At 56.2% G+C, this 25797-nt stretch overlaps 4 protein-coding genes and 1 long non-coding RNA gene across 11 annotated transcripts; 4 read left to right on the top strand and 1 right to left on the bottom strand.

Annotated features, from left to right (window-relative positions):
• Positions 1-763: 763 nt before the first annotated feature.
• Positions 764-12576, top strand: LOC138814980 (kinesin-like protein KIF22). Its single transcript, XM_070004146.1, has 14 exons — positions 764-843; positions 3637-3832; positions 5418-5545; positions 5629-5783; positions 6000-6209; positions 6295-6525; positions 6669-6822; positions 6946-7081; positions 9756-9924; positions 10608-10776; positions 11307-11371; positions 11928-12134; positions 12319-12378; positions 12460-12576. Exons 1-14 carry the CDS (start codon positions 786-788, stop codon positions 12505-12507), a joined length of 1986 nt encoding a protein of 661 aa, XP_069860247.1. The 5' UTR covers positions 764-785; the 3' UTR covers positions 12508-12576.
• A 699-nt stretch (positions 12577-13275) lies between these two features.
• LOC138814981 (myc-associated zinc finger protein) lies at positions 13276-18367 on the top strand. Of its 5 annotated transcripts, none has more exons than XM_070004149.1 (6): positions 13276-13375; positions 14042-14128; positions 14207-15060; positions 15434-15497; positions 15774-15945; positions 16757-16959. In XM_070004149.1, exons 1-6 carry the CDS (start codon positions 13340-13342, stop codon positions 16957-16959), a joined length of 1416 nt encoding a protein of 471 aa, XP_069860250.1. In that variant the 5' UTR covers positions 13276-13339. The 5 variants fall into 5 exon arrangements, with proteins under 5 accessions (XP_069860250.1, XP_069860251.1, XP_069860249.1 ...); XM_070004150.1 differs by lacking the exon at positions 16757-16959 and adding an exon at positions 17293-18367 and having other exon boundaries at positions 13277-13375; XM_070004148.1 differs by lacking the exons at positions 13276-13375; positions 16757-16959 and adding an exon at positions 17293-18367 and having other exon boundaries at positions 13841-14128.
• Positions 15943-19586, bottom strand: LOC138814985 (uncharacterized). Of its 2 annotated transcripts, XR_011368145.1 has the most exons (5): positions 19444-19586; positions 18876-18919; positions 16777-17397; positions 16375-16537; positions 15943-16291 (listed from the first exon to the last, which is right to left on the bottom strand). It is a non-coding gene; the product is annotated as an uncharacterized lncRNA (long non-coding RNA). The 2 variants fall into 2 exon arrangements; XR_011368146.1 differs by lacking the exon at positions 16375-16537.
• Positions 19587-19706: 120 nt separating this feature from the next.
• On the top strand, positions 19707-23938 carry LOC138814982 (proline-rich transmembrane protein 2-like). 2 transcript variants are annotated; one of them, XM_070004152.1, is made up of 4 exons: positions 19707-19861; positions 20491-21422; positions 21898-22030; positions 23792-23938. In XM_070004152.1, exons 2-4 carry the CDS (start codon positions 20556-20558, stop codon positions 23872-23874), a joined length of 1083 nt encoding a protein of 360 aa, XP_069860253.1. In that variant the 5' UTR covers positions 19707-19861; positions 20491-20555; the 3' UTR covers positions 23875-23938. The 2 variants fall into 2 exon arrangements, with proteins under 2 accessions (XP_069860253.1, XP_069860254.1); XM_070004153.1 differs by lacking the exon at positions 23792-23938 and adding an exon at positions 22205-23261.
• A 38-nt stretch (positions 23939-23976) lies between these two features.
• LOC138814984 (PAXIP1-associated glutamate-rich protein 1A) lies at positions 23977-25771 on the top strand. The gene is made up of 3 exons (XM_070004154.1): positions 23977-24604; positions 24835-24917; positions 25397-25771. Exons 1-3 carry the CDS (start codon positions 24126-24128, stop codon positions 25594-25596), a joined length of 762 nt encoding a protein of 253 aa, XP_069860255.1. The 5' UTR covers positions 23977-24125; the 3' UTR covers positions 25597-25771.
• Positions 25772-25797: the final 26 nt, after the last annotated feature.

Genomic DNA, 25797 nt, shown 5'->3' on the forward strand with positions numbered 1-25797 from the left:
CTCAGACCTTGGGTGTCAAGCAGGCCCGCTACCTAGTAAGGAGCGCTGAGCTAATGTGCTGGACCAGGACAGGCGACATAAGGGGACAAGCAGTGGTTTTAGGCTCGGCAAAGGGCAAGCATAAGGTGCATGTCCACAATCCAGCCAGTGTGGTCCAAACTTAACAGCCCAGACCAGAGGCTGTGGCCCAGTCGACTCGCACTCAAAACCTGCAATCCACAAAACGACCCCCGATGCGCAGAATCGCCAAGTGACCTCGGAGACAAAAACTGCAGGAAATGAAGGCAGTCGACTGGAACAATCCCGTTTCCAGACAGCATCTTCCCGGTTGGCACAATCAAAGCAGCGAGAACGCTCTCTCGGGCGCTGAGACATGCCTTCGGCCGCTGCTTGACTCGCACCAATTTGTAGCTGTGAGGCGAAAAGTGTACGCTTAACGCACATCTAGGCCTGGAAGCACGAAAGCCAGAGGCGCGGGCAGCTGAGCGCGCAGGAACTTCCCGGGTCAGGCGACAGGCGCAGCGACTCAGAAGCGGCGCGCAGGCCTTGCCCGCGAGCGCGGCGCTGACGTCAACAGCTGCGCCGCCAACGTGAGAGCGCACGCATCCTCCGCCCGAGGTCGGTTTTCCTCCGCAGGATCCGGAAGTGAGCCCGAGAGGGCGGGATAGTCTCTGGTCACCAGCTCGGGCTTCCGGAAGCGCCTAGTGGTGATTGGTGGTGCCCCGGAGAGGGGCGGGGCTCCGCGAAATTCGAATGTGAAAGGCGGGCCCTCGGGAGGGTGTGGAATGGACGCCGAGGCCTCGGCGCCTCTGAGGCGACGCGAGATGGCGGCGGCCGCTTCAGGTACGCAGGCGAAACGGAGTACTGAAGATTAGAAGCCTCCCAGGGCAGTGTGTCGGAGTCTGGCCCCGGCTCCGCGGCTGTCTAGGAGAGTCCAGGGGGCGGCGGGGGCGGGGGTGGGGGTCCCCGGGCGTCAGGCCGCCCGTGCCGCGCTGTTTTCCGGTGCTGTACTCGGGGTCAGTTGACCTAAGTGGACGCCCCGCCAGGCCCAAGCGTTTGGCTTCAACCTTTCCCTTTGTGAGCTTCACTTTCGTCTGCAAAGTGAGGATAGTGGCTGTATGTCCGGCGGTTACCTGATGCTCTAACCTCACTGTGAGAAGCCAGAAGCTGGCAGTGGATTAGGGGGTGTCGCGGTTTTCGAGGGCGGAGATCTGTGGGGATGCAGGAAGGGTCTGAGAGGCCCACACCAGGCAGGTGCGAGTGGACAGCGACGGAGGCGCGGCGCTGTGATCACTGAAAAGGGTTGGAAGCCCGACATCTGTGGCCTATGCGTCTAATCCTAGTTACTTAGGAGGTTGAGATATGAAGATCGAGGTTCAAAGCCAGCCCAAGCTGGGAAAGCCGGTAGTGGAGAATTGGGTCTGTGATCATCCTTCCTGTCCTCAGGCTCCTAGGGGAAACAAAAACATGTAGGAGCATGTCTAACCCATATTGAGCCCTTCCTTGCTAAGTTCCCAGGCCCAGCAGAGAACGCTATCAGGTTGTTTTGATTCGAGGAAGCCAGGCATTATTGTGTTAAGTAGCTTGCTCACATGTAATGTAACTAGTAAATATTGGGGCCTGTATTCATATTCAGGGAATTTGATTCCAGAACTTCTGCCCTTTAACTATTTTGCACAAGTATTCTTGCATAGACATAAGCTCCCTTCATCCTTCTTAGACCCACTGATTCATGGTAAGTATTAAAGTGCCCTTGCTCCTTCCCTAGAAGAACTTAGTCTGTTTCAGTAGTCTCATAAACAAGTGTAATACCGTGATGGTATCTATAAGCTGCTATAGTGTAGAATCTGATATATACCCTCGGATATGCTGGAGGGCTTCATTAAGAAAGTGGTATTTCGAACTGGAGGTGTGGCTCAAGTGGTAGAGTGCCCATCTGGTCCTGAGTTCAAGTTCCAATACCAAGACCAAAAAATAAAAACAAGAAAATGTTTGAAGTGGATTTCAAAAAAGTTGGTAGGCTTTGAATGGGAAGAACACCTAATGATATAAAGAAGGCCAAAGAGGTTGAGTACCCATGGCTCACACCTGTAATCCTAGGTACTCCAGAGGCTAAGATCTGAGGATCTCGGTTTAAAGCCAGGCCAGGCAGGAAAGTCTGTGAAACTCTTATCTCCAAAAAAACCACTCAGAAAACTGGAAGTGGCACAGTGGCTCAAATGGTAGAACGCTTGCCTTTAGCTGAAGAACTGAGGGACAGCGTCCAGGCCCAGAGTTCAAGTCCCATGACTGACAACCCCCTCCCAAAAAAAGGCCAAAGATACCCTCTTGCTGTATTTTTCATACAAAAAGGAGAGGAAGTGATGCTGTGGCTCAAGTGGTAGAGCGCTAGCCTTGAGCTGAAGAGCTGAGGGACAGTGCTCAGGCCCAGAGTTCAAGCCCCACAACTAACAACAACAAAAAGAGTCAATCAGGCACTAGTGGGTCACACCTGTAATCCTAGTTACTCAGGAGGCTGAGATCTGAGGATCACAGTTTGAAGCCAGCCCTGCCAAGAAAATCCATGAGACCCTTACCTCCAACAGACTACTGAGAAAAAGCTGGAAGTGGCGATTAGCTCAATTGGTAGAGCACTATCCTTGAGCAAGAGAAGCTCAGTGGCAGTGCCTAGGACCTGAGTCCCCAGAACCAGCCAAAAAAAAAAAGAAAAAAGAAAGGAAAAAAGAGTCAACTCCTTACATAGTGGCACATGCTTGTAATCTTAGGACCAGAATGCCTAGGAAACTGAGGTAAGAGGTATGCACATGTATGCTCCAGTACTGGGGCTTGAACTCAGGGCCTAAGTGATGTCCTTTAGCTTTTTCCTCAAAACTAACATTCTACCACTGGAGCCACAGTACCACTTGTGACTTTTTGGTGATTAATTGGAGATAAGAGTCTCATGTAATTTCCTGGCCTGGGCTGCTTTTACTAGGTGGCTATGAGCTTCCAGTGACCAGCTATTTGTTTGTTTTTAGTTTTATCTTCATTATGTTTTCTGGTGATCACAAGAATCCATATGTTGTGTTTGGTTTTTGTTGTTGTTGTTTTTCATATGGCTTAGATTTAGTGATCAGAAGCAAATGAAGCTTATTAGAAAAGAGCTGTATATCAGTACCTTTTGCAGAGTGAACTAGGACAGGAAACTGTTGGGGACTGCTCTTCAACCTGATCCCTTCCAAAGAAGGATATCTATGGTATCTTTTTTTTTTTTTTTTAATGAAAAACATTACAGAACTAGATAACAACAACAACACACACATTCACTCACATGATCCTCCCTTTCCTTCCATCAAGAGAAACCATTGTTGGGCTGGGGCAATGGCTGAAGTGGTAGAACACCTTCCTAGCAAGTATAAAACTGAGTTTAAATCCCAGTACAGAGGAAGCAAAATCTTCAGATATTGTTCCAGGAACTAACACTGAATCCAAAATTTAATAAGATCACCCAGGTGATTGTGAACATTGCTCTGCACCCCACTCAACCTGCTGTTACTGCTGAGTTTGAGGTGTGCCCACAGCATGTTCAGGGTAGAAAGTGCTTCCTCTCTGCTACCACCATCCTTTCATGCTTAAAACTCATCTTCTCTCCTTCAGGGGCTAGTCGCTGTCGTCTAAGCAAGATGGGGAGTGGCCGACGTCCACCTCCAGCTCGAGTAAGGGTGGCTGTGAGACTTCGGCCATTTGTGGAAGGAGCAGCTGGAGCAAGTGAACCCCCCTGCGTACGAGGCTTAGACAGCTGCTCTCTTGAGGTTGCCAACTGGAGGAATTACCAAGAGACTCTGAAATACCAGTAAGGTTCAGGCCACTCTTCCATCCCTCTCTTAGGTCTGCTCACATTATTATATACTGCCTAGTTTCTCACACTAGCCTTCCAGGATTCTGCTCCCTCCTTAACACAGCTTTGTTTTTTGAACCTTCATTTGTTTGGGAAATATTTGTGGCGCACACAGTGATAGGTCCTCTGTGAGATACTGTAGGGAAAGACTGGAAGCTGAATCAGACATAAAACTACAAAGGGAATGAGAGGAGTCACAAGAATTGCCTGGGGGATGTATGGTGAAAGAACATAGCCAGGGGCTCAGAAGCCTCTGGAATCTTTTTGTAAATAAAGTTGTATTTGTTTATCTACATTTTGTCTATAGCAGCTTTTTTTTTTTTTGTGGGGGTGCTGTTGCCCATACTGGGGCTTGAACTCAGGACCTTGGCATTGTTTCTTTAAGATTTTTTTTTTTTTTGTAAAGATACTATACAGAGGGTTACAGTTACATGAGTGAAGTAATGAGTACACTTCCTAAGATTTTTTTTTTTAAACTCAAGACTGGCATTCCACTACTTGAGCTACATTTCTGCTTCCATCTTTTTTCTAGTTAATTAGAGATAAGAGTCTCAAGAACCTTCTTGCCTGGGCTGCTTTAAACTATAAGACTGAGATCTCAGCCTCCTGGGTAGCTAGGATTATAGGCGTGATCCACCTGGCTGTAGCTACTTTTGAGTAGTCCCAGAATTAAGTTGTTTTGAAAAGAACTACATGACCCACAAAGCTGAAAGTATTTACTGTCTCTTTGCAAAAAGTTATTTGGTTCTTAATTCTTGGCCCTTAATAATTTGGCTTCAATTTCTCTACAGCTTTACTTATCAATATGTACTAAATTTCCTGTTGTAATCTAAACCATAGCTTCCCCTATAGAATGCAGTGTACAGTTGTCTTCAATCTAGACCAGTTATAAGCAGTGCCATCTTTTCTACTGTTTGGTAAGCAGATGATATTTTTCTTTCTTTCTTTCTTTCTTTATTTTGCCAGGCCTGGGCTGGAACTCTGGGCCTGGGTGCTGTCCCTGAGCTTCTTTTGCTCAAAGCTAGTGCTCTATCACTTGAGCCACAGTGCCACCTCTGGCTTTTTCTGAGCATTTTTATTGGAGATATAAGAATCTCACAGAACCATGATCCTCAGATCTCAGCCTCCTGAGTAGCTAGGATACATGTGTGAGCCACCAGTGCCTGGCTTGCAGATATTTCTATATGTGCTGCATGTAAAAAAGATTAAAAAGTCCATTTTTTTACACCATGTCTTGACTGTTTGCTATATTTCCATCTTTCCTGCAACAAAATTAGTTATTCTAATGCATTCCCATCTTTAGCTCCTGAGTCACAATGAGCTGTAGGTATTTGTCCCACAATATTGCAAATCCTCCAAGAGCATTATCAGATTCATTTCACTTTCCCTAACTCCAGTAGAGACTAGAACAGTATGTGTTCAGTGGATACTTGTAGTCTTTGTATAAGGAATATTTTCTTTTAAATTTGAAGCAACTATCCTTTAAGTCTGGGTATCAGTAGAATCCTGTGCTAATGCCTTCCAATCTGCCTGTCTCCAGGTTTGATGCCTTCTATGGAGAGAGGAGCTCTCAGCAGGATATCTATGCAGGTTCAGTGCAACCCATCCTGAGGCACTTGCTGGAAGGGCAGAATGCCAGTGTGCTGGCCTATGGACCTACTGGGGCAGGTAAAAAAGCCTGAAGGGAACAACCATGGCCAAAAAGGGTTAGGGAAAAGAAGAAAACTTTAGTTTTTGTACTCTTCACCTAGGAAAGACACATACAATGCTGGGCAGCCCAGAACAACCAGGAGTAATTCCCCGGGCTCTCATGGACCTCCTACAGCTCACAAGGGAGGAAGGCGCTGAGGGCCGGCCATGGGACCTCTCTGTCACTATGTCCTACTTAGAGATCTACCAGGAAAAGGTAAAGCCTACCTCTGGTTGGGGATGGAGGAGACAAAATATCAAAAGTAAGACAGGGTTCTGCTCTAGTAAAGAGGTTAGGTGAGACTTGGAAAGACATAGTTGGGGTAGCAGATGGTACAACTGTGGAAGTCAACAGAGTAAAAAGGAGACTGGTCTTTAGAAGTAAAGCAGCCTATACATGGAGAATTAGCCTTACTTGCCATTGCTTAAATAGGTATTAGACCTCTTGGACCCTGCATCAGGAGACCTAGTGATCCGAGAAGACTATCGGGGAAACATCCTGATTCCAGGTCTTACGCAGAAGCCCATCACTAGCTTTGCTGATTTTGAGCGACACTTCCTGCCAGCCAGTGGAAATCGGACTGTAGGAGCTACCCGTCTCAATCAGCGCTCTTCCCGCAGTCATGCAGTGCTCTTAGTCAAGGTGAAGCCCACTGACAGAGGGCAGGTGAGGATCTGGGAGGCCCATGGAGCTTGAGCTAAGCCTGGGGTTCTTGCCCATCCCTCAGGTGGATCAGCGGGAGCGTTTGGCCCCATTTCGCCAGCGGGAAGGAAAACTTTACCTGATTGACTTGGCTGGCTCAGAGGACAACCGGCGCACCGGCAACCAGGGCCTTCGGCTCAAAGAGAGTGGAGCTATCAATACCTCTCTCTTTGTACTGGGCAAGGTGGTGGATGCACTGAACAAGGGCCTCCCTCGTGTGCCTTACAGGGACAGCAAGCTCACTCGACTATTGCAGGTCAGGCCCACCCATGTCCGGGCAAAAGGGGCTGGATGAGGTGGTTCTGAGGCTTTTGGGGGGTGGGGTGGGGCAAGGGCATAACAACCAAGCAATGAGAAGATTGAGATTCTGATCCAACCACTTCATTCTCTACCCCTCAGGACTCTCTGGGTGGCTCAGCCCACAGCATCCTCATTGCCAACATTGCCCCTGAAAGACGCTTCTATCTAGACACAGTCTCTGCACTCAACTTCGCTGCTAGGTCCAAGGAGGTGATCAACAGGCCTTTCACCAATGAAAGCCTTCAGCCTCATGGTGAGGACTAGGGTAGGCAGGAGTGGAAAGCCATGTTTGGAGGAAGAGTCTTCTGAAGCTACCATGTATCAGCACAGGCTGACAACTCCATTCCCCTTTATATCTCCTCCAATCTTTCCCTAGCCTTGGCACCCGTTAAGCTGTCCCAGAAAGAGTTGCTAGGCCCATCAGAGGCAAAGAAAGCCCGAAGTTCTGAGGAAGAAGAGATTGAGAGTCCCGAACCCACAGCAGCTCCTGCCCCTGCCTCCCAGAAGCTCAGGTAAGCAGTAGGGACTCAAGTGTATCCCTGCAGGTAGAGCTGGGATGTCTGTGTAGCAGTTGTGGGTTTAGCCTGTCAGATCCTTCAGCTGAGACAACTGTGAACTTGTTCCTTGCTCAGTGAATTAGTTCCAGGTCCTCCTCTATGTAATTCACTAAAGTGGAAAGATGTACCTGTACTCAATATTGCTGTCTTGGGAACCCAGAGAGGCTTCTTTCTTGCACCTCTGGTCTCCCTCTTTTCATTTTCTAATCTCTATGCCATGAACAAATGCTCACATTTTTGAGGCATCTGAAGGAGCATTTTTGCTTCTGGATCAGATCTTTCAGGTCAAGGATAACAGCAACTCATAGGAGACAGAAGATGGAGAGATGTGTCCAGACCTCTCTGGGTTAGAGACCACCCTCTATAGCAGGGTGGTCTTCAAGGAGGTGGTTGTCTTAACATAATTGTGTTTCTACCCGCCATCCTAAGGAAGCCTCTTTTTTTGAAGTGGGAAAGTGAGTTTATTATAATAAACATTTGCTACTCCCCAAGCAGGAAATGGGAGTTAAAAACTTAAAAATGGCAGCTTTTATCTGCTGCCTTTATTCTTTGTGAGCTCTGGGGAATATACATGATTGTCTAATAATTCCCAACCCTTAGGCAAAGGTTCTGGGTACCCATGTGCTTTAGAGGGTCTAAGGAAGCCAGAAGCCTCTCTGAGATCCTGAATAGCCTCTCCCTCCAGTTCTGATTGCCCATGCCTAGTGTATAATTCTGATCACTCTACCTCATACCCAGTGTATACCGATGCTCAATCACCTCTGTTCAGTAGTCTTGCTTTCTCTATTGCCATTGACTCCAAGGAGTCAGTTGCAGTGTTAGTTTTGCCTTGTTTCTACCACTATCCTAAAACTGGAAACCATGGGCTAGGAGGTTGGCTCAGTGGTAGAGCGCTTGCCTTGCATGCATGAGGCCCTGGGTTCGATTCCTCAGCACCACATAAACAGAAAAGCCGGAAGTGGCGCTGTGGCTCAAGTGGTAGAGCGCTAGCCTTGAGCTGAAGAGCTGAGGGACAGTGCCCAGGCCCAGAGTTCAACACCCACGCCTGACAAGACAAAAAAAAAATTCTAAACCGTGTAAATGTTAAATAGAAGTGACCCAAGAAGGCTAAGAATTAAGTGTACAAGGGCTGGGAAGGTGGCTTAGTGGTAGAGCACTTGCCTCGCATGCCTGAGGCCCTGGGTTCGATTCCTCAGCACCACATGAGCAAAAAGAAAAAAGCCAGAAGTGGCGCTGTGGCTCAAGTGGTAGAGTGCTAGCCTTGAGCTGAAGAGCTGAGGGATAGCGCCCAGGCCCAGAGTTCAGGCCCCATGACCAGACCCCCCCCCCCCCCCAAAAAAAAAAAGTGTATAATTCTGCTCCAAGGGGCTGAAACAAACAGCTGCATTACTTTGAATAGGCAAACTCTGCCAAAAAGGCAATAGCTTAGGACAGACTCCAAGATGGGGTTTGTCTGACCTAGATAGGCTCTAGCCTTAGGGGCTTATGTTTCACAAGGGGAAATGTAAAAACATGTGTGTATGATGCCAGGTAGATAATCTAGAGAGAATTAGGGAGGAATCTGCTTACTCTGTGAGCCCCAAGGAAAAAATTACTGAAAGCATTTGTTCCGCACATTTACACATGAAGAGCAGGAGAGTCTTGAGAATCTAGTTCACAGTAGAGCAAAGAAGCTGCACAAACTAGGCATTGTGGGAAAGGTGGCATCAAACTGACTTAAAAGTTTTTTATTTAAGTAGTTGTACAAAAAGGTTTCAGTTCAACATGTCCATATATAAGAACAGTGCATCTTTTTCTTTTGGTGCCAATGCTGAGGCTTGAAGTTAAGACCTGCTTTTTGCTTGACTTGCTTGGCTTTTCCGAAACTCAAGGCTGAGTCTCTACCAGTTGAGCCACAGCTCCACTTAATGGCTTTTTGTCATTGGCGAAAAGTCTTTCCTGCCTGAATGAGCTTCAAACCACGATTCTCAGATCTCAGCCTCCTGATAGCTAGGATTACAGGTTTGAGCCACTGGCACCAGGCTAAGATGATGTCTTCTGTGAAGTTTTCCCCAGCTCATCTTCTAAATAGCCAGGCCCTTAAGGTCTCATTCCTTATTAGACAGTGAGTACTTTTAGATCAGGACAGCAGAAGATTCCTTACACCTGGTATACAAATATTCATTAAATGCTTGTTCTCTTAGCATCCCTGAGAGGTTACTTCATCTGATGAGGACACTGTACCCAGAATGGGATGACTCATTCAGGGTTGCTCAGCAAATGAATATTAGGGTTCCTGAACAAGATTTATCAAGTTAAGACATGATAAAAGGGGATCTCAAGCTGGGTGCCAGTAGCTCACGCCTGTAATCCTAGCTACTCAGGAGTGTGAGATCTGCGGATCGCAGTTCAAAGCCAGCCTGGACAGGAAAGAATGTGAGACTCTTCAGTAAATCACCAGAAAACCCGAAGTGGCGCTGTGGCTTAAGTGGTAGAGCACTTGCCTTGAGTTGAAGAGCTCAGGGACAGTGCCTAGGCCCAGAGGTCAAGTCCTATGGCTGACCAAAACAAAAAACAAAAAAAAGAGTTCTGTTGGTGAAGGCGGTGAAATAGAAGGAAGATAGAGAATAACTATAACCTCTTTGCTAAGTCCCCTGCAGAAGCTAAGCAACATGGACCCAGCCATGCTAGAGCGCCTCCTCAACCTGGACCAATTGCTGGGCTCCCAGGGGTGCCAAGGGACTTCTCTCCTGAGTACCCCCAGGCGAGAGCGGATGGAGCTCATTAAGACAGTGGAGCAGAAAGACTTGGAGATTGAAGTAAGTGCTGAAGTAAGGTGGGCTAGGATTCCTATAGCCTTGAGAAGCAGTTCTAGGCTCTTTGGACACAGAGGACTGCTATCTGGAGTCCAGTTTTCACCCAACACTGCATGTTTACTGCCTTTCAAATGTCCTTGACATGGCTGAACTCTGAAAAAGAATCACAATTTGATGTGAAGAGGTAAAAGGAAAGATACCAAATAAAAGAACTGGGCATTGGTGGCTCACGCCTGTAATCCTAGCTACTCAGGAGGCTGAGATCTGAGGATCAAAGTTCAAAGCTAGCCCAGGCAGCAAAGTCCAAGAGACTTTTATCGCCAATAAACCACCAGAAAGCCGGAAGTGGTGCTGTGACTCAAGTGGTAGAGCCCTCCCCTTGAGCTGAAGAGCTGAGGGACAGTGCCCAGGCCCAGAGTTCAAGCCCCATGACCAACAAAAAACAAAAACACATAAAAACCTAGCTCATGCTGAGAACAAATCTTTCTTCAGCATTTCCAGAGTCTTTTTCCACTGCTAGACAGCCCCCTGATCATTAGAAACAGTCTCCATCTGTTTCCTAATAAACTCTTCTATTGGTTCAATCCCTGTTTTCTTCAACCTCAGAAGCTCTGATTACTCACTTTCTTACTCAGCTGCCATGCAGTGTGATCTGGGTCACATCTCTCCCCGATCCTTTCCAACAGAGGCTTAAGATGAAGCAAAAAGAACTGGAAGCCAAGATGATGTCTCAGGAAGCTTTACACCCAAAGGGGAAGGAAAACTGCACCCTTACAATGCTCCGACCCCTTCCCGGTCGCACAGTCACAGTGGCAAAGCCTCTGAAAAAGGCTGTGGTAATGCCCCTACAGTTACGTAAGTAAGCAGGGCCCAGAAAACCCATGTCCCATGAGGGAGGGCTGTCTTCATGTTACTCATATCCTCCTAGCACATGCTAGCCCTAAGGAGGACTGAGGACAATCTGAAGGAGCACTGGGGCTCTGCCCTTGGTGTGAAAGAACAGTCAGGGGCAGACTGATTATAACTCAAGAGCAACTGAGACCTACTGGTCTTGTGGGAGCCACAAAAAGTTAACTCAAGCAGATTGCCAGTGGTTCATGCCTGTAATCCTAGCTACTTGGGAGGCTGAGATTTGAAAATCTTGGTTCAAAGTTAGCCTGAGCAAGAGAGCCCTGCTTTCCTGTTTTTTTGGTAGTTAATTGGAGAAAACTTCAAAAAAAAAAAAAAAAAAAAGGCCAAGTAAAACTGTGGCTCTAGTGGTAGACCGCTAGCCTTCAGCACAAAACCTCAGGGGCAGTGGCCTAGGCCCTGAGTTCAGGTCTCAGGACTGACCATACAAAAGAGTGGAGCTTGTGATCTGACTCACTTGCAATTCTTGCTTTCAGTTCAGGAACAGGCAGCATCCCCAAATGCCACGATCCACATCCTGAAGAAAGGCCGGAAGAGAAAGGTGACATTGGGAGTCCAAGCTACATTTTCAGCCAGGACCCTTTAGGGGTAGTGAATTTAGTTAGGGGTGTTGAGTTCTAGGGGAAGAGCACTGGCCTTCTCTCACAGCCTGTTAGCTCCAATATTTGCAGCTCTACCCCTCTACATGGGGTGATGGTGCCTCCACAGCCTTTAGCAGTGGTGCGGCTGTATCCAGCGGAAAGGATGTCTGCCCACTCAGTAGCCTGGCTCTTGCCCCCTCTGCAAACTTAGTACTGCCCCCACACCTACACTGCACCCCAAGTGACAGACCTACCACTAGAAGCCCTCCCACAACTGTGAGGACTCAAGGTGGGGGCCGTGTTGACTGCCTTTCCCCCCTGTGCCATCTCCTCCAGCCCGGGACCTCTAGTGGGGCTGCACCTCCTAGCCTGAGGGAGGTGTAAGAGTGTGCTCTGTGCTTTATGTCTACTACGTCACTGGGTCTCCCCTTAACTGGGAGAGAGGGGGGCCACTGTGGAGTGGAGTGAGCAGCAGTCCTGCCGGCGTCTGAGCTGCCTGCCCTGTCACTCTCGCAGCTAGAGGCACCGGCCTCCCAGCCCGACCAGGGCGAGGACTGCTGGGACCTCGAGCTCAGCCCGGAGCTTCTGGCCCTGGGGCGCCAAAAAATACTGGATCTGCTGAACAAAGGCTCGGCCCGCGACCTGCGCGGCCTGCAGCGCATCGGCCAGAAGAAGGCGCAACTCATCGTGGGCTGGAGGGAGCTGCACGGGCCCTTCAGCCAGGTACCTGGCGGCGGGGCGGGGCGGGCGGGGGGGGGGGGGGGAGGGGGCGGGGCGCGCGGGCGGGGGGGAGGGAGGGGGACGAGGAGGGAGGGGGACGAGGAGGGAGGGGGGGCGGGGCGCGCGGGCCCTCCCCCCCCCTCCCCCTCCCCGGCTTCCACGGCCGCGCTCGTTCCGCGTTCCGCAGGTGGAGGACCTGGAGCGCGTGGAAGGCATGTCTGCCAAGCAGGTGGAGACCTTCCTCAAGGTGAGCGCGGCGCCGCCCCCCTCGCGGCCCGCCGGCGTGGGCGCCGCCCGCCCTGACGCGCCCTGCCTTCCTGTGTTGCAGGCGAACCTCCTGAGCCTGCTGGCCGGCCAGCGCTGCGCGCCCCGCTGACGCCGCCCCGCCCCGCCCCGCCCCGCCCCACCGCGCCTCGTGTAAATACAGTCTGTACCCCGAGCTGCAGCCTGACTCTTTTTTTTGGGGGGGGGGGTAGGGGAGTCGAGATACAGTGTGGGTTGGGGGTCGGCCACGGTCCGTTCCTGTGAACTCCGGGCGCCATCTTTGAGGAAACTACGACCCAGACTGGCAAGATTGTAAATAAACCTCTGGGCTGGGGAAGAAGACGGTGGCCGATAGGGAACAAAACACCGAAGCCAAAGACCCGAGGGCGACCGTTAGGCGGGCACGCGCCTCGCGTTTGGCCCCGCCCCATCCGTAGCGCCGGCGCGCGCTCCCCCTGCTCAGGCTCGACAACGACAGCGGTGTTGTGTGCGCGTGCGCGCGAAATAACGGCCACTGGCGGAGGGAAGTGGGGGGGGGGCGGAATCGTTGAAAGGGGGAAAAGAAGAGAAGCCGCCCTGTCTCCCGCGCGCCCACCACCTGCGCCGTCGCCAGCCAATCCGCAGCCGTCTCGGGGGTCTCGCGCTCGGGGTGGCTCGGGCTGCCGGGTGGCTCCCCGGTCCCTCCTCCCGCCAGAGTCCCTCCCGTGCCTCCCCCCTCCCGCTGGCCTCGCGCGCGCTCGCGCTCGCTCCAGCCTCTGGTGTGTCCTCGCGCCCCCCGCCCGCCCTCCCCGCGCGCAGTGTGCTCCGCTCCCCCCACCCTTCTCCCCCCTCCCGCCCGCCCGCCCCGCGCGCCTCCTCCCGGGCTCCCCTCCCCCACCGCCGCCGCCGCCTCCTCCTCCTCCCGCCCCGGGGTGAGCGCGAGCCGCCTCCCTCCTCCCTCCGCCATGGATCCCAGCAACTGGAGCAGCTTCATCTTCCAGGTAACAACCCCCTCCCCCGCCCCCACCCCCTGCCCACACCCCCTCCTGCCCGCCCGCCCTCCCTCTCGTCCCACCCCCCCCTCCGCGCGCCCGGTGCGCGCGCAGCTGTCCCCCTCCCTCCCTCGCGCCCTCCCCCGCCCTCCCCGAGGCGCCGGCTGGGAGCGCGCGCGGCGGGGGCCGAGGCTGCTCCCTCGCTCCCCCCACCCCGCCCCGCCGGGCTCCAACCGCCGCCGCCGCCGCCGCCGCCGCCGCCGCCGCCGACCCGGGCCCCCGCCCCCAGCCCCGCGGGGCCTCCCGCCCCCACCCGGGGGGCGTCGCTGCCGCCGCCGCGCTCCGCGGCCCGCTAGGCGCCCTCCTTCCTCCCTCCCGCCCGCCCGCCCTCCCTCCCGCCGGCCGGGGTGCGCGGGCGGCGGCGGCGGCGGCGGCGGCGGGGCGGCCCGCGGGCCATGCGTTCGGCGCGGCCCTGCCCGGCCGGCCGGGGGCGGCGCCCCGAGCCCGGGCCCCGCGCGGCCCGCGCCCCCGGCCCCCGCTGAGCCCCGGGGCCCCGCCACGGCCGAGGCCATGTTCCCCGTGTTCCCCTGCACGCTGCTGGCCCCCCCCTTCCCCGTGCTGGGCCTGGACTCCCGGGGGGTGGGCGGCCTCATGAACTCCTTCCCGCCACCTCAGGGTCACGCCCAGAACCCCCTGCAGGTCGGGGCTGAGCTCCAGTCCCGCTTCTTTGCCTCCCAGGGCTGCGCCCAGAGTCCATTCCAGGTGAGTGGGGCCGCCGGGCGGCGGGCGGGCCGCGAGCGGGCGGGCGGAGGCCCGGGCCCACACGCGCTGTCCCCGCAGGCCGCGCCGGCGCCCCCGCCCACGCCGCAGGCCCCCGCGGCCGAGTCTCTCCAGGTGGACCTGCTCCCGGTGCTCGCCGCCGCCCAGGAGTCCGCCGCCGCCGCCGCCGCCGCCGCCGCCGCCGCCGCCGTGGTCACCGCGCCCCCGGCCGCCGCCGCCGCCTCCACGGTGGACACAGCGGCTCTGAAGCAGCCCCCGGCGCCGCCGCCGCCGCCCCCGCCCGTGTCGGCGCCCGCCGCCGAGGCCGCGCCCCCCGCCGCCGCCGCCGCGGCCGCCACCATCGCCGCCGCCGCCACCGCCGTCGTCGCCCCCACCTCGACGGTCTCCGTGGCCCCCGTCGCGTCCGCCTTGGAGAAGAAGACAAAGAGCAAGGGGCCCTACATCTGCGCCCTGTGCGCCAAGGAGTTCAAGAACGGCTACAACCTCCGCCGGCACGAGGCCATCCACACGGGCGCCAAGGCCGGCCGCGTCCCCACGGGCGCCATGAAGATGCCCACCATGGTGCCCCTGAGCCTGCTGAGCGTACCCCAGCTGAGCGGCGCCGGCGGCGGCGGGCCCGAGACCGGCACGGGCGGCGGCGCGGCCGCCGTGGCCGCCGGCGGCGTGGTGACCACCACGGCCTCGGGCAAGCGCATCCGCAAGAACCACGCGTGCGAGATGTGCGGCAAGGCCTTCCGCGACGTGTACCACCTGAACCGGCACAAGCTGTCGCACTCGGACGAGAAGCCCTACCAGTGCCCGGTGTGCCAGCAGCGCTTCAAGCGCAAGGACCGCATGAGCTACCACGTGCGCTCACATGACGGCGCTGTGCACAAGCCCTACAACTGCTCCCACTGTGGCAAGAGCTTCTCCCGGTGTGCAGGGGCCTCGGCCGCGCAGGCTGCGGGAGGGAGGGAGGGCAGGAGGGAGGGCTAGCCACCCAGGGCACTGCAGCGAGGCCAGCTGGGCCGGGAGGGAGGAGGCTGGGAGCCTCCCGGGTACCGGGGAGCCAGGGGGTGGGCCTCTGCGAAGGAGGTGGGTCTTCTCCTCGGGGGGGGGGGGGGGGAGGGAGAGGAGGAAGAAGCAGGGGTTCAAGGGGGAGGGATTTCCTGCCCAGGCAGGACTGTAAAGCTTGGTGGCTTGGAAAAAGACCTGTTAAAGGAAGCTAGGCAGATTTAGGGCACCCCCCCTCCCCCTCACCGCCGCCGCCCAGCCTCAGACCTAATCCTCACCCCAACATATCCACAGGCCGGATCACCTCAACAGTCACGTCAGACAAGTGCACTCGACAGAGCGGCCCTTCAAATGTGAGGTAGGAAGCCCGCTTCCTCCTGTCCTGGTTTTCATGATTTTGATCCTCATTGTAGCTGCCTGAGTTCAGCCTCTCAGACCCCCTTTTTCTCTCTCTTCTTTTTGCCTTTTCACTCCATTTTCTCATTCCTTCTTCACCACCTTGTCATCTCACTCTCATTTCCTACAGATCAAAGACCCCCAAGGCTCTGATCCTTTTAACCTCTTGCTCCCTTCTCCCCGTTCCCCGAAGCTTTAACTCTCCTTGACACCCCCCACGCCCCTCCCCCCTCCCCAGAAATGTGAGGCAGCTTTTGCTACGAAGGATCGACTCCGGGCGCACACAGTACGACACGAAGAGAAGGTGCCATGTCATGTGTGTGGCAAGATGCTGAGCTCGGCTTATATTTCGGACCACATGAAGGTGCACAGCCAGGGCCCTCACCATGTCTGTGAGCTCTGCAACAAAGGTACATGCTAAGGGATGCCAGGAGGGCCAGGGACAGAGGGAGGAGGGCACAGAGCTAGTGACCTTTCCACGGATGTGGGGGAAGGGTGCTGTAGCCAAGAGCTCGTGGCATCTAGAGCCCTTCAGGAAGCAAGCAAAGCAGCACTGGGGACAACTGAACATCACCAATTCTAAGAAGCCATGGCTGGAGGAGACATGTCAGAAAAGACTCAACTTCCTGGGTGTGCGTGGGTCAGTGGGAGTGGTGCCTGCTGCTTTGGGAAAGGAGCAGTCTCGGGGAGAGCCAATCCCCCAGGGTGGGAAGGCAAGGTTTCAGCTGCACAGCCACAAGTTCTTGTCTCCAGCTCCTGGGGCAAGGGGAACATGTTGGCAGGTGTTTAACAAACACACACCCTGCCCCAGCAGTGGTGAAAAGTTGCTTTAAACGTACTTGTTTACTAACTGGGCTGCGGACTGGGGCATTGGAGGGAGGGGACACAGCCGTCTCTACTGAGAAGTCAACCCTGCAAGTAGCTAGGCATCAGTTAAGTGTCCGGCCATCGCGAGAGAGCTCTCCCAGCCATGTGGAGTGGAGGAAACTGTAGGCGTCAACCCTGAGAAATGGGCACCACTCAAACCAGGTCCCAAGCCTAGGGAGGGCCTGTCCTCACCAGCCCCAGCAGAGTAGTTGGCCCCAGCCTAGCAAGGATGTGGTGGGAGGAGGACAGGGCCATCTTGAAGAGGGCGTCCCCAGCCTAGGAGAACAGCCCCGTCTCTGGGGTCTCCACCTGGCTGACCCCCATCCCCCTACCCCAATCCGCCCCCCCCCATAGGCTTCACCACAGCAGCATACCTGCGCATCCACGCGGTGAAGGACCATGGGCTCCAGGCCCCGCGGGCTGACCGCATCCTGTGCAAGCTGTGCAGCGTGCACTGCAAGACCCCTGCCCAGCTGGCCGGCCACATGCAGACCCATCTGGGGGGGGCCGCCCCCCCTGTCCCGGGAGATGCCCCCCAGCCACAGCCCACCTGCTGAGGGGGACCCCTGCACCCACCAGGCAAGGCGTGGGGCATGGCTGGGGGTGGGGGTGGGACGGGGTTGTGGGACAAGGGGGTTCAAAGGGCCCATTAGGGGATCTCAGGAAGGCAAGGATACCCATCTGTCACTCAGGTTAGGGAGCCTGGACCAGGGAGGGCCTTGTAGGGCTGTTGGTAAGAGGCAGGCTCAGGCCTCTGGGGATCAGATAGGAAGTGAGCAACGGCTGTGTCCCAGGGGAAGTAGTTGGGACAGTATTGGGGTAAGAGGCATGCATGGCTCTTGCCATTCAGGTTGTGCTGTGATCCGTGGTGTTTTCCTTTCTCACTGCAGGTACTGGTGAGGTTTGTCCCATGGCGGCGGCGGCAGCGGCGGCGGCGGCAGCTGCAGCGGCAGCAGCAGCAGTGGCAGCCCCTCCCACAGCTGTGGGCTCTCTCTCTGGGGCAGAGGGGGTGCCAGTGAGCTCTCAGCCACTTCCCTCCCAGCCCTGGTGAGCTCAGTGTTGATGGGTGAGAGGAGAGCATGAAGGAAAGTCCCTTGGTACGGTCTCTCCCCTCTCCTCACTACTACACACCAACCAAGGAGCCTCCAGAAAGGAAGAAGAAACGCGTTCTTAGGGGAATTCGCTAGGTTTTAACAGTTTCTCCTGCTCCTCTCTTCTCCTTGTCAAGAGCTGACCCTACACACACCTGTCCCCCTGGTTGTGTTGAAATCCCCTGGACAGTGGGCAGGGGTGGCAGAGAACAGGAGTAGCCACTGCCCTTCCCCCCTTCTCCTCTCTGCAGCCCCCTGCCCTTCCCTCCCAGGGATTTGTGAGCCTTTTCCCTCATGGTCCTTGCTCTCCTCCCTTTAGCCTTCTCCCTCTACTGTCTGCTGCCCCTCCCTGGGGAGTTGGTGCTTTCTTTTTGTTGTTGTTTTTCCCCCCCCAGGGGGAGGGAAGTGAGGAAAGAGGGAAATCAAAAGATTGTCCCATAGAGGGATAAGGGGAGATCCGAGAATGGGCAGAAGCAGGCAAGGCAAAGATTGTACCTTCAGTAAGGTAGGGTTGTTGAGGTTAGGCCCTAAACATCATTCTACTTGAGAATCCATCAGGGGAAAGACAAATCAAGGGGAGCAAAAGGAGCCACTAAGGCCAGAGGCAGGAGATAGAATCTTAGGGGGCCAGGGTAAAGGAGGGAAACCAGGGACTAGAGGTGCTTCCTGGGGGTGGGGGAATGCAGCCAGTGTCTCCCCCTTCCCTCTTCCACCCCAGCTCCAGCCCTGGTCTTTTCTTTTCATCCCTCTTCCCCATGACTGAAGCTGTGGCCCTGGCCATGTCATCGTGTTCCTGTGTCCCCTGCATGTTCCCCACCCTCCACTCCCTCCTTTTGCGCGGACCCCATTACAATAAATTTTAAATAAAAACTGGCTCTGGTTCCAGGTTCAATGAGTTGCCCTCACCAAGCCCATAAGTTCCCTATCTTTTCTCTCTCTCTCTCTCACACACACACACCCCAGGTGATTTCTCTCTGAGCCCAGTATCCAGACTGGCCCGTGTGGTTCTGGGGCTCTGTCTCTTCCCTAAAGACTGCCTGAATAGCTACAGTATAGATTTACGGGTGGGCAGGGCTCTTGGGGCTCTGAAGAACATGTGGCAGGACTCCCAAATTGAGAATACCCAATCTGGCCAGGCCCAGAATAGCCACTGGTGGTTTATGAAGGTCCGGGTTGTTGCCAAAAAAAAAAAAAAAAGCTGGAAGTAGAGCTGTGTGGCTCAACTGATAAGAACTGTAGCCTTGTGCAGAAAAGCTCAGGGAGGGACTGAGCACAGGCCCTAGAGTTCAAGCCCCAAGATGAGCACGCACGCACTTGCACACACACATATGCACGTGCACACACACACAGGTTGTGTAGGTGGCTCATGCCCGTAGTCCTACCTGCTCAGGAGTCTGAGATCTGAGGATCATCTTTCAAAGTCAGCCTGGGCAGAAAAGGCATGAGAAACTTCTTCCAATTAACTACTAACAAGCCGGAAGTGGGGGTGTGGCTCAGGTGGTAGAGGCCCTGGGTTCGAGACCCAGTACCGGCAGTAAATAAAGACCCCTGTTGGTCCACTTAACATCAGTACTCATGCCTGGACAGCCCGAAGACCCGGGAAAGGGGGTGTTGAGGGAGCTGCAGAAAGCTTTGCAAATCCTGAGCCACGGGGCTGGGCGCTGCAGGATCGAGACCTGCCTGCACTTGGTCTCCGCTCCCGGGCTTCCCGGCTCCAGGCGGGCCCTGCAGTGTCTGCTCGGCCCTCTGGAATGCCTCCTCTCCTTTGCCCAGACCCTTTCTCGAGTCTTCCAGTACCCTGCTGTGGCTGCTTCCCAGGGGGTAGGGAGGGCTTCAGTGTTGCAGGCTCTCCTCCCTCCGGGCCCCGCCCTGCTCCTCTGCAGCCTCCCCAAATCTTGCCCTGGTCCCCGACCCCTCGGGGTGCTGTGGGGCTGGCTCCACCGGTCCTGCCTGGCTCGCTGGTCCCGTCCTGAAGACCCCGTCTTCTGCCAGGTGCCCTGGTGACCGTTGGCGGGAGGGGCCGAGACTTAGGAAGGGGTGCCCCGGTGGAGGCGCGCGTGGGAAGGGGGCACGAGTGGTCCCCGGCCGGTTGCCCTGGTAACGCGGGGCCTGGCACGCGAGGCTCCCTTGGACCGGCCGGGAGGGGCCGGCGGCGTGCGAGGGGCGGGGGCGGCGCGCGGTGGAGCGTAGGGGAGGGGACGGGGAGAGGGGACGAACAGACGCGCAGCGAGGAGGGGAGACCCGCCGCCTCCCTCCGCGCGCTCGCCGGATCGCTCCCTCCCGGGCTGCGGCTGCTGCAGCGGCGGCGGGGCTCGGCAGCTGTCTGGAGACGGCGTCGAGGTGAGGTCGGGACAGACGGAGGCTGCGGGTAGGAGTGGACAGACACACCGACCGCGGAGTTGCACGGGAATGCGGGCGGCTGGCGAGCTGGATGGAGGGTGGCGCTGGGGTGGTGCTGGGCGCGCCGCGCCGCCGGGAGGCGGAGATGCCGGCCCACCGTGGCCGTGGGAGTCAGTCCCCGGGAGGTGGGGGGGGCTGAGCCGGGCCCCGAGGAGGGGCAAGAAACCCCGCCGGGCCGCGCGCCCCCCGGGGGGCGCAGAGCGTGCAGAGGGTGTGCAGCGAGCCTGCCCGGGCCCCTGCCCCGCCTGCCCGGCCGGTGTGTGCACAGCTGCTTGTTTTGGGGGTGTCGGGGCACCTGCTGGGATCTCAGAGTGGATCTTGCGGGTTTGGGGTGTGTTTGGGGGGGAAACCCAAGAAGGCACCCCCTGGGGAGGCTTCCGAAAAGGGTTTATCTTCCCAAGGCTCTTCATCGCAGAAGACAGTCGAGTGCATCTCCCCCAGGGATGTCCCACCCCTAGGCAAAGGAAACCCCAACTTTTCTTCCGCTCCCTAGAGACGGCACCAGACTGGCTCTGAGACACAAGCCTGGTCCTCTTGGGCCTGCAGGGGCCGGGAGCCCCTCTTCCCTTACACCAAGCCTGTCTCCTCCTCTTCCAGGATTTGCTACTGTCTCTGCTGTTCCCTCCTCCCCAGAGGGGCCCTCTCCCCTCTCCCATCTCAAGATGGCAGCCAGCAGTTCTGAGGTCTCTGAGATAAATGGGTTGCAGGAGAGTCCCAAGACCCAGGGTGAAGGACCTGGCCCTTCTCAAGCTGGAACTGGCCCTCTCCAGGTCCACGCAGAGGTCCTAGACCAGCCAGAAGCCCCGCAGCCAAGCTCAGGCACCACTGCAGCCCCTGTGGAGTCAGGGTCTTCCAAGACTGGGTTGGCCCCTGAGGCCCCAGAGACCCCAGCTGGGGCCCCAGAAACAGCCCCCGCCACAGACCTCAGCTTAAACCCAGGAGGAGAATCAAAGGCCAGCTCCAGCCCTGAAGAAGTATGCCAAGAACCAGCATCCAAACCAGAGGCAAACAAAGAGGCTACTGCCAAAGCAGACCAGGGATCTGCTGAGCCAACCTCAGAGCCCGCTCCCCAGTCAGACCCTCAGCCCGCTCCCCAGCCCACCTCCAAATCAGTGCTCCAGCCAGCACCCCCTCCTCAGGAGGACCCCACCCCTGAGGTCCACACAGACAGTATAGGGGAAAAGCAGGAGAATGGAGCAGTGGTCCCGCTGCAGGCTGGGGATGGGGAAGAGGGTCCAGCCCCCCAGCCTCACTCACCACCCTCCACCAAAGCCCCCCCAGCCAATGGAGCTCCCCCTCGAGTGCTACAGCAGCTGGTTGAGGAGGACCGAATAGGAAGGGCCCACAGTGGGCACCCAGGATCTCCCCGAGGGAGCCTGAGCCGCCACCCCAGCTCACAGTTGGCAGGGTCTGGGGTGGAAGGGGGCGAAGGCACCCAGAAACCTCGGGACTACATCATTCTTGCCATCCTGTCTTGCTTCTGCCCCATGTGGCCTGTCAACATCGTGGCCTTCGCTTATGCCGTCATGGTGAGCCCCAGGGGACCCGGGCCCAGGTTTGTGGTGGTGGCTCCCAGCTCCTTGGCCAGTGCTGGGACAGAGACCCAGAAATAACCATGCCTTACCTTTCCTCTGCATGGATCCTACTTCCCTTGTTAGCTACATTTGCTTGCCTCTCCCTGGACCAAACCCTCCCAGAGCAACCACTATGCTATCCCTGTGGGTGGGAGGGACGTGGAGCTGTGATTTACACTACCTTGCTGACCTGAGCCCCTCCCCACCCCTCTCCAATTCTCCTTTAATTCCATGGGGCTGGCTGCTCTCTCTTTTTCCCTCCCTCCCTCCCTCCCTCCTTCTCTCTCTCTCTCTCTCTCTCTCTCTCTCTCTCTCTCTCTCTCTCTCTCTCTCTCTCTCTCTCTCTCTCTGGATGACTCTCACCTGATCCCTGCGGGGCTGGCTACTCCTGACCTGGTCCATGATACCTCACCCCTCACCCTAACCCCAGTCCCGGAACAGCCTGCAGCAGGGGGACGTGGATGGGGCCCAGCGTCTGGGCCGTGTGGCCAAACTCTTAAGCATCGTGGCGCTGGTAGGGGGGGTCCTCATCATCATTGCCTCCTGCGTCATCAACTTAGGCGGTGAGTGAAGGTCTGGGACAGGTAGGGGTGGAGTGGAAGGGTTGATGAGGGCAGCTTTACTAACCCCTGCCCCCTGCTCTCTCCTGTCTGTCTTTCCCACTTATTCCTTTGTCTCTCCTTGTCTCCCCTTCTTCCTTGTCTGTCTGTCTGTCCTTTCCCTCTCCTTTCCCACAGTGTATAAGTGAATGGGCTCTGCCCTGCATCCCAAGACTTTTCTTCCTGTTGGGAGCTGCCCTGGGTCCATTCCTCCCTTGGGGGAAGGCCAGTTGATGGCCCTGGCCCCCATCCCTAAGGACCAAGGGAGCCTGAGCAGCCTTGTTTACAGCTTCTTTCCTGTTCCTGCATCCTGCCAGGCTCCTCTGCCAACTGTGGGCCTTCCTTCTTCCTGCACTGTTTCCAACCTCCCTGCACTTTTGCCTGTGGATGTTCCCTCCCCCCCCACCCCCAAGCCTCTTGGCTTTCCCAACCCTGCACTTCTGGAAATCTCCCTGCACTGATCACCCAAAATCAGCACGCTCTCTGTCTCCCTGAATCTCTTTCAGCCTCTCTGCACTTCTTCCAGCCTCCTGAATTCTCCGAGCCTCAACCCTGGCCTCCCCCTCCCAAATTTCATTGTCTTGGCACCTAACCCATTCCTTTCCTGTAACATCTTCCCCTCCCCCTTTCCCACATCTCCCGCCCCCCCCCTTCCTCTTTCTGCCTCCTCATCTTCCCTTAGTCTCCTTTTCTCACCCCTCTGGCCACTATTTATTCTGCAAATACTCCAGTACTTAGATAAGGCTGGAGAAGGAGAGGGGCCATTGTCAGAAGAGGGCAACCCGGCCTAGGGCTGGACTGTTCTCTGCTGGCACACTCCTCCCCTCCCCCCCCATCCACCCAGGTACCTACTGGGTGCCAGAAGTAGCAAGCCAGGTCCAGCCTGGAGACTTGTACAAGGGTGGAAATCCAGGTTCTGAACACCTAGGGCCCCAAGCAGCTGAAGGATTAATCTGAGTTAACCAGCTCACCTGGATTTTTTTTTTAAACCTGTTTCCTGTTTGGAGAAACTAGGAGTTGAGGCCATTCACATACTTTGTAATGGAAGAAAAAAAGTTAAAAAAAAAGGACCAAAACTCCCCGCAGCAGCAGGAAGCGAGTTAGGGGCAGAGGAGTTCTAGAATGAGTTTCTAAGAGGGCGAGGGAGGCTGGGTGCACGCAACAGCCTGCGGAGGAGGGGGAGGAGGAGGAGGAGAGGGAGGAGGAGGGGGAGAGGGAGGAGGAGGGGGAGGAGGAGGGGGAGGAGGAGGAGGAGGGGGAGAGGGAGGAGGAGGGGGAGGGGGAGGAGGAGGGGGAGAGGGAGGAGGAGGGGGAGGAGGAGGGGGAGGCTGGGAGCCAGCTAGGACACGGTCGGAGTTGGCGGGCTTTTTGTTTTCTAAAAAAAAAAGAAAAAAAGAAAAAGAAAAAAACAGTCGGGACAAACTAAAATTCCTTTTAAAAAAAAGATATATCAAACTGATTCTCCCTTTTTGTATGCTGGATGCTGCATGAGTCTGAAACACCAATAAACAGAGACTGCATGAGACTCGCCTCCAGTCTCACTTGGTTTCCCCCCCCCCCCTCCGGGCCCGGGCACCGCCTCCCCGTAGAACTTGGTTGGGCGGTATACGCATGCGCCGCCGCGGTGGCCATCTTTACTGTGGGCCCCGAAGCCTGTGGTGCCCCCACCCTCGAGGGTGTCTCCGCGCATGTGCAAACCTCCCTTTGCTTTCCTCTTCCAAGTAGCTTTGACTAGCGCGGAGCCCTCTCGCGCTCTTTCTCTGCGCCTGCGTACTGTGACCCTGCGCAGCCTGGGAGGCGGGTCTTAGCGCCAGGTGTGTACGGCGGCTGAGTTGACCAGAATTGCGGGCGGTGGGGAGCGGGCGAGTTGGGTCCGGGTTTGGAGGGCGGGCGGGGTGGGGACGAGGGGCGAGGCACGCCTCTCTCTCGGCGCGGGTCCTCGGATCCCCGTCCGCGGGGCGGGGTCCGAGCGCCCCCGCCTGGGGGACAGCCGTTGAGGCCTGCGTGGCGGGGGGGGGACCCCTCCCATTGCTGGGCCCCGTCCCTCCCGGGCCCATCAATGTCCCTCTCCCGGAGTCATGGAGACCTGGCGGCCACCACCGCGGCGCCTCTTTCCGAAGAAGGGGAAGTGACTTCGGGCCTCCAGGCTCTGGCCGTGGAGGATACCGGAGACCCCTCGGTCTCGGCCAGTAAGGCCGAGGAAGAGGGGGAAGGAAGCCAAGAGGAGGCTGATCTCGAGGGGTCCCGGGTGGAGGAGACCCAAGAAGCCGGCAGCACCGCGGGGGGAGAGCACGCGGACGGGGAGGCCGAGGACTGGTGCGTGCCCTGCAGCGACGAGGAGCTGGAGCGGCCCGCGGATGGGCAGGCGTGGATGCCGCCGCCCTCGGAGATCCAGCGGCTCTACGAGCTGCTGGCTGCCCACGGCACCCTGGAGCTTCAAGCGGCCATCCTGCCGCGCCGGCCACCTACACCCGAGGCCCAGAGTGAAGAGGAGAGATCGGACGAAGAGCCTGAGGCCAAAGAGGAGGAGGAGCAAAAGTGAGGGTCACTGCTTTGTATCTGGGGGGGGGGTAAGGGGGGATAAGGGGGGTGGGCGCTATTCCTCTGCTGCTAGGGGGAAATAGAGAAAAAGAGTAGGACCCAGAAGTGCAGGAAGTAAAGGGAAGGAAGAAGGGAACGTAGCAGGAAAGAGTCCACAGGCCGGGGAGAAATGTGTGTATGTGCCTGGGCTACCACTCCTCACCCTTCCTTCTGTCCTTCCGTTTCAGACCTCACATGCCTACTGAATTTGACTTCGATGATGAGCCGGTGACACCAAAGGACTCCTTGATTGACCGAAGACGCACCCCAGGTACAAAAGGGAGGAGCTGGGGGAGGGAATGTTCCTCTCCATGCAGTTACTCCAGAAGGCGTTCTCTTCAAGACATCTTTCTAGGTGCCTGAGCTGTCACCGAACTCCTGGCAACCAGAAGGAATGTGCACACAGTGGCACCATCTTTCTGGCTTAAGTTAATGCTATCTGCCTTCACAGGGCTGGGAAGGTGGCTCAGTGGTAGAGTGCTTGCCTTGCATGCATGAGGCTCTGGGTTCGATTCCTCAGTACCACATAAGCAGAAAAAGTGGTGCTGTGGCTTAAGTGCTAGAGTGCTAGCCTTGAGCAAAAGATGATCAGGGACAGTGCCCAGGCTCTGAGTGCAAGCCCCAGGACACACACACACAACCAAAACCTATAGGTTAAACAGTTTCCCAACTTTATGCTCCTTTAAGCTATAAAAGGCTAGAGCACAGTGCCAGGGTCCTGTCTGCATTTCCTGTCTTCCTCCTCTCCAGGAATGTCAGCCAGAAGCCAGAAACGAGAGGCTCGTCTGGACAAGGTCCTCTCAGACATGAAGCGACACAAAAAGCTGGAGGAGCAGATCCTTCGGACTGGGAGGGACCTTTTCAGCTTGGATTCAGAGGACCCCAACTCCACCAGTCCCCCACTCCGATCCTCAGGGAGTAGCCTCTTCCCCCGGCAACGGAAATATTGACTGTTACTGCTCCAGGTGCAGATTCTGTACCTGATGGGGCCTGGATCCTTCTAACCAGAGCAAGTTGAGTGGGGTTGGAGGCGTGGCTCAAGCTCCAAACTCCTGAAGAAGGAAAGTGTGTGTGTGTGGTGTGTGTGTGTGTGTGTTTTCTATTAAATATGTTCAGAGACGTGGATTTTTCTGACTCAAAAATAAAACACT

This window comes from Dipodomys merriami, unplaced genomic scaffold, assembly GCF_024711535.1.
Source record: "Dipodomys merriami isolate MVZ:Mamm:240054 unplaced genomic scaffold, mDipMer1.0.p SCAF_62, whole genome shotgun sequence".
Lineage (NCBI taxonomy): Eukaryota > Metazoa > Chordata > Mammalia > Rodentia > Heteromyidae > Dipodomys > Dipodomys merriami.

Bases quoted from the DNA above. Each gene is read 5' to 3' on its own strand.
- LOC138814980 (XM_070004146.1), top strand. From the start codon at position 786: ATGGACGCCGAGGCCTCGGCGCCTCTGAGGCGACGCGAGATGGCGGCG. The intron at 5,784-5,999 runs GTAAAGCCTACC...TTGCTTAAATAG, and splicing joins TAGAGATCTACCAGGAAAAG to GTATTAGACCTCTTGGACCC. The intron at 6,823-6,945 runs GTGAGGACTAGG...ATCTTTCCCTAG, and splicing joins TGAAAGCCTTCAGCCTCATG to CCTTGGCACCCGTTAAGCTG.
- LOC138814981 (XM_070004147.1), top strand. From the start codon at position 13,937: ATGTTCCCCGTGTTCCCCTGCACGCTGCTGGCCCCCCCCTTCCCCGTG. The intron at 14,129-14,206 runs GTGAGTGGGGCC...CTGTCCCCGCAG, and splicing joins GCGCCCAGAGTCCATTCCAG to GCCGCGCCGGCGCCCCCGCC. The intron at 15,498-15,773 runs GTAGGAAGCCCG...CCCCCTCCCCAG, and splicing joins AGCGGCCCTTCAAATGTGAG to AAATGTGAGGCAGCTTTTGC.
- LOC138814982 (XM_070004152.1), top strand. From the start codon at position 20,556: ATGGCAGCCAGCAGTTCTGAGGTCTCTGAGATAAATGGGTTGCAGGAG. The intron at 21,423-21,897 runs GTGAGCCCCAGG...CCCTAACCCCAG, and splicing joins CCTTCGCTTATGCCGTCATG to TCCCGGAACAGCCTGCAGCA. The intron at 22,031-23,791 runs GTGAGTGAAGGT...TCTTCCAAGTAG, and splicing joins CTGCGTCATCAACTTAGGCG to CTTTGACTAGCGCGGAGCCC.
- LOC138814984 (XM_070004154.1), top strand. From the start codon at position 24,126: ATGTCCCTCTCCCGGAGTCATGGAGACCTGGCGGCCACCACCGCGGCG. The intron at 24,605-24,834 runs GTGAGGGTCACT...CTTCCGTTTCAG, and splicing joins AAAGAGGAGGAGGAGCAAAA to ACCTCACATGCCTACTGAAT. The intron at 24,918-25,396 runs GTACAAAAGGGA...CCTCCTCTCCAG, and splicing joins TGACCGAAGACGCACCCCAG to GAATGTCAGCCAGAAGCCAG.